The 14,130-nt window shown below is 42.5% G+C and overlaps 1 protein-coding gene across 2 annotated transcripts in view; it reads right to left on the reverse strand.

Moving 5' to 3' along the window:
• Nucleotides 1-14,130, reverse strand: part of FAM20C (FAM20C golgi associated secretory pathway kinase) — a 58,127-nt gene that overhangs the window by 39,705 nt on the left and 4,292 nt on the right. For both annotated transcript variants that reach the window (XM_083800368.1, XM_083800367.1), the window contains one exon: nucleotides 6,234-6,312. In XM_083800368.1, the coding sequence (XP_083656494.1) occupies nucleotides 6,234-6,312 (79 nt within the window). The remainder of the gene's footprint in view (nucleotides 1-6,233; nucleotides 6,313-14,130) is intronic.

Below are 14,130 nucleotides of genomic sequence, written 5' to 3' on the forward strand. Positions count from 1 at the left end.
ATCAATATTTCAGGCAGCAGTTGCTGAACTGTGGCAAGGGGAAATGCAGCATGCACTGGCAGACAGAAGACTGAGTTTCATTGCTGTCCAGGGCTATCAGTCAGCATCAATCCCCATCCAACTCCCCTTGAAGTCACTGCAAATTTTCCAATTTGCATAAATGAGACTTGGACCACAGGCACTGCTGAGTGCTAAAACACAATTTGCATTGAAATAGTGAAGTATGTTCTGATGAACGGGATTCATTATAAAAGAGAAGAGCAATTCATGCATAATACACAAGAAGTTGAAGAACCAAAATACTAGATGGCAACCTCTACTTTAGGACCACAATCAGATTTCATGCACTTTAAATATCAAGTGATGTAATTCATCCAGCTTACTCCAGGTTTATTCCTGATGTAAGCACAATCAGAATCTGCCTGTCAGTCTGAGTCAGGTAAACATTTCAGCAGGGATTTGGCAGGCAAGGATTTGAATATATCTTTTAAAAGCCCAAAGTCTCATGGATGAGGTCCACGGAATATCTGATTATTGTTTGTTACTTCGAGCAGCAGAAAAGCATTTCTTCTTCATGATGCAATGAGACAGCACTCCTCTCAGTTTCAAATACACTTATGTAAACTGAATACCGGGATTACTAACATCAGCCTTTCCCACCAGTTTATTGAGCCTTGGGTCTCCAATAACACACCTCGCACAAAACCAAAGATCTCCGAGAACATCTCTGTACAGTAGAACAGCTTACGGACAAAAACCAAGTGACAATCCCGACTGGCCGGGTTTGTACTTTGACCAGCATCTGCTCCGTTGGGTTTCACACGGCACATTCCAGCGTGCCCAAGTGTTAATCCTGGAAGGCTTCTAGAATAGCAACTACTGTATGCATATCTCACTTCTGTAGCTGCTCAGAGAAAACATTGCAATTTGATTTAATTGCCATGTTGACTTATAACAGTATGTTTATACTGGATGCCTGCCAGCTGAAATGCAACAGGTTTGCAAAATGTATTTCCTCAAAACAGCATGATATGCAATGTAATAAGGAAAGCAATCTTCCAGCCGCCCTGATGCTGAAGTTCATTTCAACTCCTCTGACTTGGAAGCAATGCTACCAAGTCAGAAGAATTACACCGGGCTAATTGATATGATAATCAGGCCTAGAGGCTGCCTTTCACAGGTACAACAGCCACACTGCAGCTTTGGGAAGGGAATATAACTGTAGGAAATGAAGGCGATTAACAGTTGTTTGTATTACAGGGGTTGTTTGCCCTATTTAATATCCCTATCAAAAGATGCATTATTTGTTGAGCACTCCAAAAAGGAAATCAAAGAGAAACTTCAAGAATGCTGATAATTCTTTGTCTCTATAAGTACGACATTTAAAAGACGATAAAAAGCTGTGCTTTGCCAATCGAAACAAATACGTTATCTCTCCCATGACCTTGGTTGCTAGATTTCAGCCCAGCTAACAGCCACCATGTCTTTGAGCTACAGGAACATTACAGAAGCTAGAAGGCAAGTGTGCTGGTTGTATTCCTGTAAAGCACCAGCTTTGTACGACACTGTGACTACCATCTTATCTGGAGGTTGGCACTGGGATGGGTCACGACTTTAAGAGCTGCAGGAGCAAGGAGACTTGTCTGCGATGGAAAAGTGCCCCCTGCTAGCCAACGTTCCAGCAAAATCGGTCTCAGTGTGACGCATTTCTTCTGTAAAGTCCCAAAGGAAAAACTTCTGCAGTTAAACTGTTAAATTGCAATCAATATTTATCTTGCAAAATACAAGAGACCAATGGCACTGTTGCTCAGTGCACTCACAGCAGCAACTTTCGGGAGGAATAACAGGGGCAAAGGGTATAAAAACAGTGGTCAGCAAGGTTGGATCAGTTTATAGATGAGATTTCATGAGATGATTGCCTGTGATTTAAGGAATCTGGATTTTGCGACCCTAAAAGTCTCCTCTGGCCTGATATCACCCTGATGCTAATTAGTTCTACTTTATTAAAGACTGTAACTGCGAGCAGCAGATACTGAAAGAAGCAGCCACGTGGCTCTTACCAATCCTGCACTGGGACTTGTAAAAACAGAAGGAGAAAAGAAAAAAGATGTTAAAAATATCAGGAAAAATCTGAAGTTGGAACAGAACTGGCTTTAATCTCAGTTTCAGTCAAAATTGAGTTCACAAGATACAGTAGTATTTCTTCAAATAGAACAAATGAACCTCAAAGATTTTCTAATGAATACCCTTTCTACACATTTGTACAAAGCAGCCTATAAAACTGGCAATGAGAGATGTCATTGTTAAAAACATACCACTGGACACTTTTCTCACAACTCTTATAACAAGATATCATTTTCTATTCGATTCTATTTGGCTTCTCCATAAGGAACTGTAAAAACCTCTCTGAAAATCCTGGCATCAATAGGAGTCCTGACACTGACTCTGCTGGAGCTGAATCTCCCCCTTCAAGAATAAAGCCTTGGGAGGAAAAAAAAAAAAAAAGTGTGTTGGTTTTGTTGCTGAGCCAGCTATTTAACTCCACCAGCTAGCAGAAACAAAGAGAAACCAAATAAAACTATTAAGCACATGTTCTTTTTGGACAAATAAGCCAAGACCCTTTGAAATTTATGGCTCTACACCGTCTCTACCTGCTAAGTTATATAAAAAGCTGTGGCTGCAGATATCAGCGATCATGTAAATAAATTTTATTATGCTCTACAATACTAATATGGTTAGACACACTAATCATGGGAGAAGGGGAGGTTGCTATTTTTTTCCTGTCCCATATGGTAATAATTTTGTATGATTGAACTATTATGAGCTAAATAAAACTACACATTAACTGTAAGATACATTGCAAATACATTAAATCTTCCCTGGAGTTTTAGCAAATATTCGCTTTTTCTATGAGGCATTTGGAATTAGCAAAGGAATCTACACTGGGCCATATGATTTATAAATAGATTTGGCTTCCTCTGCAATCCTTTATGGGCAATTATTTCAGAAATGAAGATGCAGAGCCACAGATAAATAAAATAATTGCAGCTGATCAGGCTTTATTTACTGCTATCACATTTCCCCAACTGATACCCTTCCCGCCTCTCATTTGCTCCACTACCCTGGATCGATGACCAGATGAAGAGTTGTCAGTTAATGTCAAACACTGAGCACAAAAGGTGCCAAAAGCAGATTCTGTTTTCCACATTTCCAAACCCTGACTGTTTTTTTTTCCAGAGCTGGCTTGCTCTCTGGATAAATTCAATGTGGAATTAGGAGGCTGGGAAAGGGCAGAGCAAGACCGATGAGTTCTGCAGGGTTTCGAGCGACTTGCCAGGGATTTGTTTTGCTGCCACTCTCCTTCAGAAATCACTGCTTGAAGTCTGGAGAACTGCCCTTCCACGAGCAGACACCTGGCTGTGTCAGGCAAGGGTTCCCATGGACTCCCCATTCTGCAGCTATCCTGCTCAAAAAGGGTATTCAGTTTGGAAGGTGCTGAGTACAGCTGTGTATAGCAAAACCAGCTTTCCAGGTAAATTAAATGAATTGAAACCAAGTAAAGACTGGCCTCACACCTGCATATTACCCTCTGTGGACCTCACACCATTCAGTTTTCAGCACTTCAGATGCCGGACACGGTAGGAAACACAGGTTTATCAGTTTTCCTTAGGATCAAGCTTGAAATCCTACTGATGCCAACTCTACTCTCCAAAACACTTTGGCACAGCTCAGTTCAATAGAGATGTAACTCCTATGGCCTCCCCCAGCACTGAAGGGACAAACTCAGGCCCCAGTCTTCACAGAATCACAAAATCATGATGTTTCATGCTCCCCAAATTATCACTTTTTTTAATGACCCTTGCACCATCAGTGCTGATGGCCAGGCTACACTTAGGAGACATGTGGCCCTGATCTATGACTCTCCTATAGCCTCCTGCCCTCAGAAGGCACAGCCAGCTTTGTGAAGCCTGGATCAGAACGGTACCCTGCAGAAAAGGAGCACCAGAAGCAGCCTGGGAGGTGCCTAGGGACTCGGTAAGGTCTTACAAGAAGTCTCGTAGCTTTTCTTTTTTTCTTTTTCAGTTCAAGGCCACTTATTTCTGTATCAAGAAAGGATGCTACAAACACTTCCAAGAACTTCATCAACAACCGTTCATAAGCTGGTGAAAAGAGGCCAATGGGACCAGATGCCAAAGGAGCTAGGAAGATTTACGCTAGCTGAGCATCTGGCTCCCTGCTCACTGCTACCAGAATGAAGACAAATGCTTGCAAACATAGTTATTCAAAATCACTAATGTGCTCAGCGATGATCAGCACAAACACAGCAGTGTTGCTGCTGTAAGGTGTGGTGCCTGGGAACACAGCTGCTGAATGTTCGAATGCTGCTTTTTCCAGATGTGTATTTAATGCAAAGATCGGTGAGAAAATAGGGTGTTGCTGCCCTTTGAATCAAGCAAAGGGAATGATTAAGACATCATCATCTTTTGTTGTTGCACTGGTTGATGGTGGTAATTGCTTCTATACAGGAAAGTGGCTATACATCTATTGTCATCCATCATCTTGCCAAGGCTGTGTATAGTACAGTAGAAGCAGTAAACTTTTGATTTAACCTCATTAGCATTCCTCGAATTACAATGTCATACCAATGATAAAGATTGAAATTATCTGCCTCTCAGCAAACGGAGAAGAAACAAATTTCACACTATGTAAAAAGCCATGGTAAAAACCATACTTCTTCCTAGTACTTAAAAGCTGCTCAAACCTGCTCAGTTGTTGGGTTTGCCACGTGGGACAGGAGACAATTAGGAATTGTGCTTAAATGCATCAAACTTGCAAATGTAGGGGGATGGACCCATGGAGTAATAGATCATGGAGTAAATGATCTAAGGATTCAGAGCAGAGGGCTAGGAGGGGAAGATGCTGTGTAGATGCTCTCTGATAGCACCTTCCCTCTGACTTGTATTATCTGTGTTTACTCTGAACTCCCCCAGGGAATTGTGGTTCTACCAGGAACATGGAGAAATTTGTGTGGAATTTGGGAAATAACATGGAGGCATCTGGCTTTTGCATAAATGCCTTGGAAGCTCACAGGATTTCCATGTGAATACCAGGACAAATGCACACAAGGTGAGTTCTTGCTCAAACTTGAGTTGAAGGAATTAGGGACCAATTATTTGTCCCTCCTGGCAGTCAAAATAAGATTAAATAAAATCTGTACTTGTCTGAGGTCAGTCTACAGCAAAATCTATAGTAAAATTGGGAATTTATCTCAGCTGCCATCCAGCAGCTTACCCCCTGAGCTGTGTACCCCACTATAGCTGTAACACAACACCAATACGTACTTCAAACCACCCATTCCGAGTTACTCTACTCTTTTATGGACCATCCTAGAGGAAATTAATGGATCTTCCCTACAGTGGCAACAAAAGAAGGAAATGAATTTATTATTCCAGTGGTACCCTTGACACAGATATTGAGTAGCTTCATTAAACATTTTGCAGCCCCGAGCGTCTTTGCTAAACCCTCTACAATGAGCACAGAGTCATTTTCCTTATTACAACACAAACATACAGGTCAGGATTCAGGACTCATTTACATCTGCTTTATATCTGAATAATCTCTCTGATCTCGGTGGAGTCTGGCCAGCCTGATACTGGTGCAAAATCAAGTCTGTATCATCCCAGTCCTTCCCCTTCTCTCTAGATTATCTTGCAGCATCACTCTCAAATTTCACAGTCAGCATAGCCACAGCCAAATGACTAATACAGCCTTTTAATACAAATAGCAATAAATCAATGGATTAAATTATAATTTATCACACAAATGCTATATAGGTCTTCCCAAAGCTATTCTGAACCATCTCTCATATCTGGTCACATTCCTCGGGGGGAAACACACTAGATAGAGTTCATGCCTGCAGTGTAAGTTTACATAAGAAAGAAATGCTGAAAACACCCTGTATTTATGATGGGAGATTTCACAGAGATCTGAATAACATTCCTGAGAAGACTGTAATGCATATAAGAAGCCTCCTCAGTATCTCTTTCAAAGACCAATCCAGCACGGCAAGGTTTCACTACAGCCCGAAGCTCTACATCCAGCAGCAAACCTAGAGAACTAGCCGCACCAACCCTGAGCAATACTAGAGCAAACTTCTAATGCCTTATAAAATGACAACAGCATATTCCACCACAATTTCACATTACAATACAGCCAGACATTTTTTCACTTACTTCATTGGTTTGAACAACGCCTGTCCATAATTCTGGAACGTCATGATCAGCTTCAGTTGGGTGCCTCCTGATTTCATTGCTGTGGGAAAAAACAAAACCGCTTTAAAATGCTACATATGGGTCTACTTACATTCAGCTTCCTTGAGACAAAACCACATATCTTTGTTCTGTATTAGATGCAGCATTGCAATATCTGAGCACCAAGCAGGGTAATACTAACTGGATAACAATTTTCAAAAATTATTTAGTGGGTGCAGAGTACATGGGAGGGCTTTGAGCTGATGACTAGGACTAAAAATGGATGTATGAACACCATAAGCACCTTAACTGAACAGCATGTCCAGGAACAGCTCATTGGAGCCTTGTTTTCTCTATCTTCAACCACTTTTGGACTTCCTGATAACAAGGGACACACATTGGGAAAGGAAATAGGATGTCTTCAAAGACAACTGTGGCTGGGATTACAGTGAGACACGCAGCAGACATCCCCTTAATTAAAAGTATGAGCAGATACTAGAGCAATCTCTGATCTCTGCTGTGATTTTAATAATGACTGCTGAGCAGTCGAGATATGTAAATCCATCTCCTCTTTGTACAATGGAGATTTATCCAAGCCCATCCACTAACTTCCAGGGGATCCCAAGGTGGTTTGTACATGTGAGCAGAGCTGTGCAGAGAGGGTCACTGGTTCATTTGGGAGGGCAGGAGAGGACACGTGGGGGTGGCAGGTGCCATCCACACCGTGCACCAAGGGCTCTCTCTACTCAAACATTGAATGCACTCCCTTCCCAGCTGGGAGCTAATGGGAATTTAAGACTGACATTCATTCATACCAATGTGTACAATTTGGACAATATCATGTTAACAGCCAGATTATAGTGTTTTTTAAGCCAGAGACTTTTTTTTTTTAATGTAAGAGTTCCTAAAATGCATTTTACTTGATGATAAGGTTACTAAAAGAGGTAAATATGTACTTTGGCAAACCAGCTGCTTTTTCACGATCTCAATCAAAACTGCTCTGAATAAATGAAATGACCCATAGCCTGACTCTTTAATTCACTTCAGCCTTCGGAGAGCCATGTCAGTCCTGTCTGTGGGGATGAGTCAGTCCTTTCAAAATGCTTCCCATGAATGATCAGATAATCAATCCCTTTCTTTGCAGTTCTGACAAAACCTTTGTCGACTGGAGAACTACATGAATGTCAAGTTACCTTGCTCTGTAAATTTTGGCTTACAGCTGCCCTTGTTTCACCTATATAGCTTGTACATTTTCTTCCTCTAACCAACACCATTAGCCACACAACCTTTTTAATTACTCCTCACTGTGCTTTATTACTGATAGGTCACCGGCTCTCTTTCAACCCTTGTAATCCATATTTTTGCAACAAAATACTATGCAAATCTGGTCAGTGTGATTCCACTTCCCCTAGAATAAAATCCCTCCTGCCTTGCTGTTTTGCTGACCCCTGCCTTCTCTTACATTACCAGTTTATCCCAAAGGAACAAATAAATAATTAGAAATTAAAGGGCATCAAATAACTTGTCCTGAGCAGGTAAAGCAGAAGCGTGTGGTTTTCATGTATTAAACTCCCTCTCTTGTGCAGAGCAGGTCAGCTGATCTGCATCAGAGGGAAGGACTTGGCTCCTTCTTCTACCTAGCCCAAAGCCTGAAGGCAATGAGAAGCAACAAGCCTCCAGACAAAAACATACATGTGCTGCCCTAGGACCATCGCAGCCTAGCCATTCACTCTGGAAATGCTCCTGATCGGTTTGAACAGCAAAATCCAGGCGGAACTGCCCTTTGCCTCATGCCCACATAGACCTACAGCCATGCCATGGACCCTTCCTGCCCAGCTGCTGCCAAAGGTGCAGAGTTTGCCTGGCTTTTTAAGGCGTAACCTGCACTTGCACCCCTGTTCATGTGGGATAGCTCCATATAGGTCAGCAATGTCAGTCCCAGTACCAAAAGGCAGATTTGTGTCAGGTGTAATGCTCCCCAGCTCCACCAGTCTCAATAGAGGAGCTTGCAAACTGTTCACACCAACTGAAAACAATGTGCTTTTTTTCTTTTCTAAAATTTATACAATTTCCGCTTTCTGGTTCAATTATGAGGAGCTTAGGGCTTAGACCTTGACTCCCTCTATGCCTTCAGACATGTATGTCCAAAATGTAGCAAATATCCCGTAAGCCCATCAGAGAAAAGGGAAGGATAGAGCCTATTTTGAGGTACAGCTAGGAAGCCAAGGCTTTGGGAAACCACAGCAATGCAAAGAAGAAAAAAGGATGTTCCAGCATGCCTATTTCTAAGCACAAAACTTCAGATACATTAAGCCGACCGGTTTCTCAGCAAATTGAAGACACTCGACAGATAATGATTTTGTTAGCAGCCGAACTCAACAATGAGTGTGTCATCACCGAGAAGGGAAATGTATGAAGAAGATTAACAATTCAGCATAATTCTTCCATGAGACACAAAGGCCTGGTTTCCTGTCAGAAAGAATTGAGCTGAAGTAAGACAAAAGCAATTCCCTGGTCTTTTAAGATCCATCTTATTGTACTGCCTTAATTGGTTGCAATAGTAGCCTCGATCAAACATGGGTTTTGCTGGGATGCTGTCCCCCTGCTGCTGCCAGGAGAAAACTTAGGGCCTCCCCAAAACAGAGGGTGACATCGGTGGGAGCGGCGCTGCATCGTGCCTCGTGGCAGGGCATGCTGGCAGCCGTGTGCGCCACAGACACCACCACACGCTGCTCAATGCCAGCTCAATGCTGGCTTCCCTCCACACGCGCCGGGCTCACACGCAGCTATTCCTACTTCAGCCGGTCGTTCTGTGCTGCAGATGTGCTGGGCAGGCTGGTGGGGATTCAAAGAGGCCCTCCAAGGCCAACACCTGCTGTTGTACTCCCTGCACAGAAACACCCGGTGCTGGGCCCACTGAACTCAAGAGGATCCTTCATGCATCGCTAAATGACACAAACTGGGGAGTGGGGCCTGAGGAAGGCCACCAGCTGTCCAGGGTGCCCAGCTCCTTGGGGTGGCAGTGCTGGAGAAGAGCAGGTCTCTCTGGAGATGACTTACTCGGACTTCTAGGTCCGGTACACTCCTTGTTCCTTCGTGTTACATCTGTGTACTGGCTTCCCTCTCATTTTCTGAGCTGTATTCCTTTAGGATCTCCCCTTCCTGCTCAGACCTCAGTTAGACATGTCCCTCTGGCCACGATGGCCCAACAGCGGGAGCCCTGTCACCTCCCAGGCACTGAGCCTGGACAACACGGTTTGCTTATCTGGAGATGCCCTTGTGCTGTCACCTACTGTCCATATGAACACTTCTGAAGAATTTATAATACCCTGGAGCAGAACACACAATTTTCTGAAAAATTGGAAGACACTACACCATTGCAATCTGTCATGGCTACAATCAGCAGGCTTAGATATTTTTTAAGAGGGCCTTATAATGTAATGCTGCTCTGACTCCAAAGGGAACCTTTAGTCATGCTCTGAATTTGTTTTTTGTTTAAGGTTTCTGAATAAACTGTAACATCACAGGTCACAAGCAGCTCTGGGAAAGGAATGGAGGTACCTCAAATTCTCTCTTATACACCTCCTGGACATGCTGGCACAGCGTTAGAAACAAACAAATCCCAATGCAACCATTATTTTTTATCTCCAGGCTACTCGAAGTCTCTCTTTTCCCCCCAAAGTAGAAAGCAAAAGAATGCAATGTTAACCTTTCCTGTTAACCCAGGGCAAGAGCTTGTGGATGTGATTAGAAATCTTCCTAACTTCAGAAGGCCTTGCAAAAAAAACCCTGAGATATCCTTTTGCTTGAGTGTCTGAGAGATTAGGGTCTTGTCCAAAGATCAGTGATATCAGTGAGATTCTTTCTGTTTTCTCTGATAGACTTTGGAACAAGCTTCTAAAAATTTCTTGTTCATTTACATCTAAAGAGCTTGTTGGCACAGTACATAGCATGTCTGCTCCTTCCCCCATCTTGTCCTCTCCTATTCCTTCTGAAAACTCATCAGTACACGACCTGAATTCCCCTTCCAATCCACAGATACCATCAATATAAAAGAAGTACTACCAATTGTCTCTCAAGCATGTTTTTACACCTGTATGCTAATTGAGTTCTAGTTCTCTCTTCTAAAGCATTTGGTACAAACTCCGGTAGAGACCCAATGCTGCCCAAAGTGATTTGACCCAGAAGGACTTGGAATTGGAATTGATCTGGCTTTCCAGCTCCTCAGTTTTGCTGTAGTACTCTCGTCTCTAGACTGTATGCTCTTCTGATGGACAGCAAAAGTCCCAACAGGACCTTTGAACCTTTTTTTTTTTTTTTGGTCAGAGTCCAACAAACATTTGAAAATGTATTTATTTATGCAACGCTAATGCCTGAGCAGTGAGGTCCAGTCAATGCCTGGGATGCACAAATATCTGAAACAAAAGTTCAGACTCATTTTGGATTCCTATTTATAGACCAAGCTTAAATCTAGCATAAACATGTTGATTGGCTTTAACAAGCAATACTCTGCCCCAGGCTAGAGACATGGCCCCATACAAGCAGTAAAGAACAGATTTCAAAATAAATTCAAACTCTCATCATCTCTTAATTTGCTCTTGCTCAGCCAATTCTGCTAACTTGTTTTTAAAGACCTTTCTTGCTTTAGTCAAGATAGTATAGACTTCTGGAGGGGAAGAGATCCGCGAAACCATTCAAAGACCTTGTTGTACATTTTAAGTCCCCTCCTTTCATTTGGAACTGTACATTTAATCAATCTGTTGACTCTTGGCAGATTCACTGTTTCCTTATACAGTAAATCAATGGTGCTACATTTCATTATGTTTTTCACACATTCTCAGCAGCACTATTTTTTCTTTCCTTTGGATGAGATTTTTATAATTTCCTTTAGTACCGGAATTTAGGTTCAATATTCAGTGTCTTTTCTTTTTTTTTTCCTGACTTGAAGCAGAGTCCACCTTACTTAATTGCAGCATTTCTTCACTGCATGAGTAATCTTGTGTGCTTGCTTTCTAATTACTGTCTGTACAAACTGAAGGCATTGCAGGCTCATAAATGAACTCAGTCAGGTAATGTTTCCAAACCTTTCCAACCAGAGAATTTAAAGAATCAAAAAATAAAACCCAACTAACTAAGCCCAGCAAACACAAAAGCCTGTTATGCTCAACCGCAGCCCGACGGCACAGCGCTTCTGGACAGAAATACAAGAGACATGAAGACCACATTGCCTCTACAATGCACCACGCCATATTCGTTGGTAAATTGCTGACAGTGCTGCCACAATTCTGCACAGACATTTTGTAAATATGCAAGAAAACAGCTAACTATGGTTATTTATGCATGCAATAAACAGTTATGAAAGCCAAAGGAAATGTGCAGTTGCCTGTGCATGTGCTTCTTCTGAAAACTGTTTCAGTGCTCAATGGAAAACAATTCTCTCTAGGCTCCTATTTATGGTGGGAGGAAATTTTCACTGAATTAAATCAAATTAAGAGCTATCCCTTTATGCTGCACAAAATGAATAGGAAATACTTATATTGATGCAGGGCACAGAACACATCCTCAGCTTAAAAGCTCTCGGTAACCCTGTCCTTTCCAAGGCCAGCTCTAGGTGTCACTGTGGGAGCTGAATGTGATACTCCTTCCCATCCATGGATTTGTTCCATTTAAACTTCAACATCAAGAAAATGTCACCTTGCTGCTCCCTGCTCTTGGGAATTGCTTCTGTCACTGTTTTCATTTTAAAACAACACTGCACATTACAGAGTCGTGTGAGCTGTTCTGATAGATGGTGCAGGATCAATCTGGTCACCACTCTCCTCCATAAATAATGCAAGCAGAGCAGAGAAATTACGACGTGGCTAAGAAAGCTGTTTAGCTGCAGTTTGGATCTAATTACTGAAGGTATCAAAAACCCACACAGCAAATCACCTAATTCTATTAGAGCCACAGCAAATCTGAACAGTGGGAAAAGACTGGACAAAGCAATATCCTGTTTCATGTAATGCATGTAAGCCTGTATATTTAATTGTCCTGCTTGCAAAAAGAAGCCTGAAGATTTGGTGTTATGAAGATTCCCATTTATTTTGTACTTCTAACCTAGAATATTTGCAGCTACCCTGAAAAAAAGAAACAGAAAGCACAGAAAGCAAAACAATAAAAATTGACCCTGCAGAAAAAAAAAAAAAAAACAATAACCAGACAAATTGGAAAATATGCAGAAATATGCAAAAGACTGTAAAAGTCCTATAAATGTCCTTTGGTCAAATATATTACTCTTTATTAATCAGCTTGCATGCTTTCGAATCCCTGCTGTGGCTCTGCAGTAAAGCTGAAAAATGGCAGATGTTATTTAAAAGCATATATTTTTAAACACCCAAAGAATTTGCAACATGAAGGAAAAGATGCTGCACTGTGTATTAAAAAAAAAAAAAGTGTATTACAAGATGCTCTTTCTTGCTTTGCAACCTAACTGAAAGCCCCTGAAATCCCACAGAGTCAGGCTGTGGATACTATCAGCTAAACTCAGATCCTGACATCTTTACACAGGCAAAAGTCCCCTTCCACCTCCACCTACTTAATTTTAGACTAGGATTTCTGTCCAGGAATCATTCCCTGACAGTTCCCACTGTGACTAATACCTATATCAAAAGTAATTCATATTTTAGCTTATGGAAATAATACTGAATCACTGCTAGAAACCATACCTCTGTGTTTTTGTGCTAGAGGTATAAGAGGCCCTAAATTGTTCAAACACTAGCAAAGAGACAATCCTGTAGGAAATCATTGTTAACAATCATCAGCCTTCCTCTGCGGGCCTGTGGCCCTTTCCCTCTGTTGATCTCAAAGCTCTATCAAAATCATAATTAATGAAAACCTCACAACACATCTATATGACACATTAGGTGAAATCATGGCCCCAGGGAAGTCAATGAACAAAAGTTCACTTACGTCACTGCGGTCAGGATTTCACTCCTATTTCTTATTATAACAATTTTGATGCCAGGTTAACTGAAGCATAGAGGGGTTAAGCAACATGCCCAGAAGCTCAGATCAAGCAAAGAATGAGTACTAACTTATTATTTCTCATTCCCATCTCCCTTCTCCCACCAGCTTGTACGTCCCTACTTCAACCTTAACTGCTCACAGCTCTGCAGAAGGGACAGACCTCATGGCCCCAGCGCTGCTGAGTTTGCTGCAAATGCTGCTCTCCTCCTGCGCAGCCAACACTGCTCAGCTCCAAAGTGTATAAGAGGTAAAATGAGATTGATACACCTAGCAGCCGTGCAGTCTGAAACGCCACTACAGCCCATGCATGTTGTGTACACCTCAACAGTTGAGCCAGAAGATGGTTTGGTCGAGCATCACCTCCGTGAGGACCTGGGGACAGGCTGGTCGCTGCCCTGGGGCTCTGCTGCACTCCGCGGCAAGCACGAAAGGGCAGAGCCTGCGTCTCTTCCTCCTTTCTCTCAACGGACGTGCTCTAAGTGCAACGCTAACACGCCTGCTGGGAAAAGCTGGCTCAGTCCCCATTCACATGGGTCACTAACACTCCAGGAATCATTAGGTGCGTCAAGGGGAAAATCAGACGGGCCATATCTGTCCCGTGCCCTCGCTGCACAGACTGCAGGAGCGCGGGCAGTGTGCTGCTACCTGCAGTGTCACGTCTGAGCCAGGGATGGGAAAATACATGGTTCGATCGCCACACCTGTGCTCCCTAATTAATCGTTCCAATCCAGAGCTGTAGGAACAGAGAACCCAGCACATGTTAATAAATGAGCTTGTGTTTGTCCTCTTTCATGAGCCCAGGTGTCCACTAGCCCCTTGCATCCAAGATGGGGGATGGCAGCCAGGCACCACGAACTGCTTTATCCGAAGC

The sequence above is a fragment of the Anser anser genome (assembly GCF_964211835.1).
Source record: "Anser anser genome assembly, chromosome: 15".
NCBI classification, from domain to species: domain Eukaryota; kingdom Metazoa; phylum Chordata; class Aves; order Anseriformes; family Anatidae; genus Anser; species Anser anser.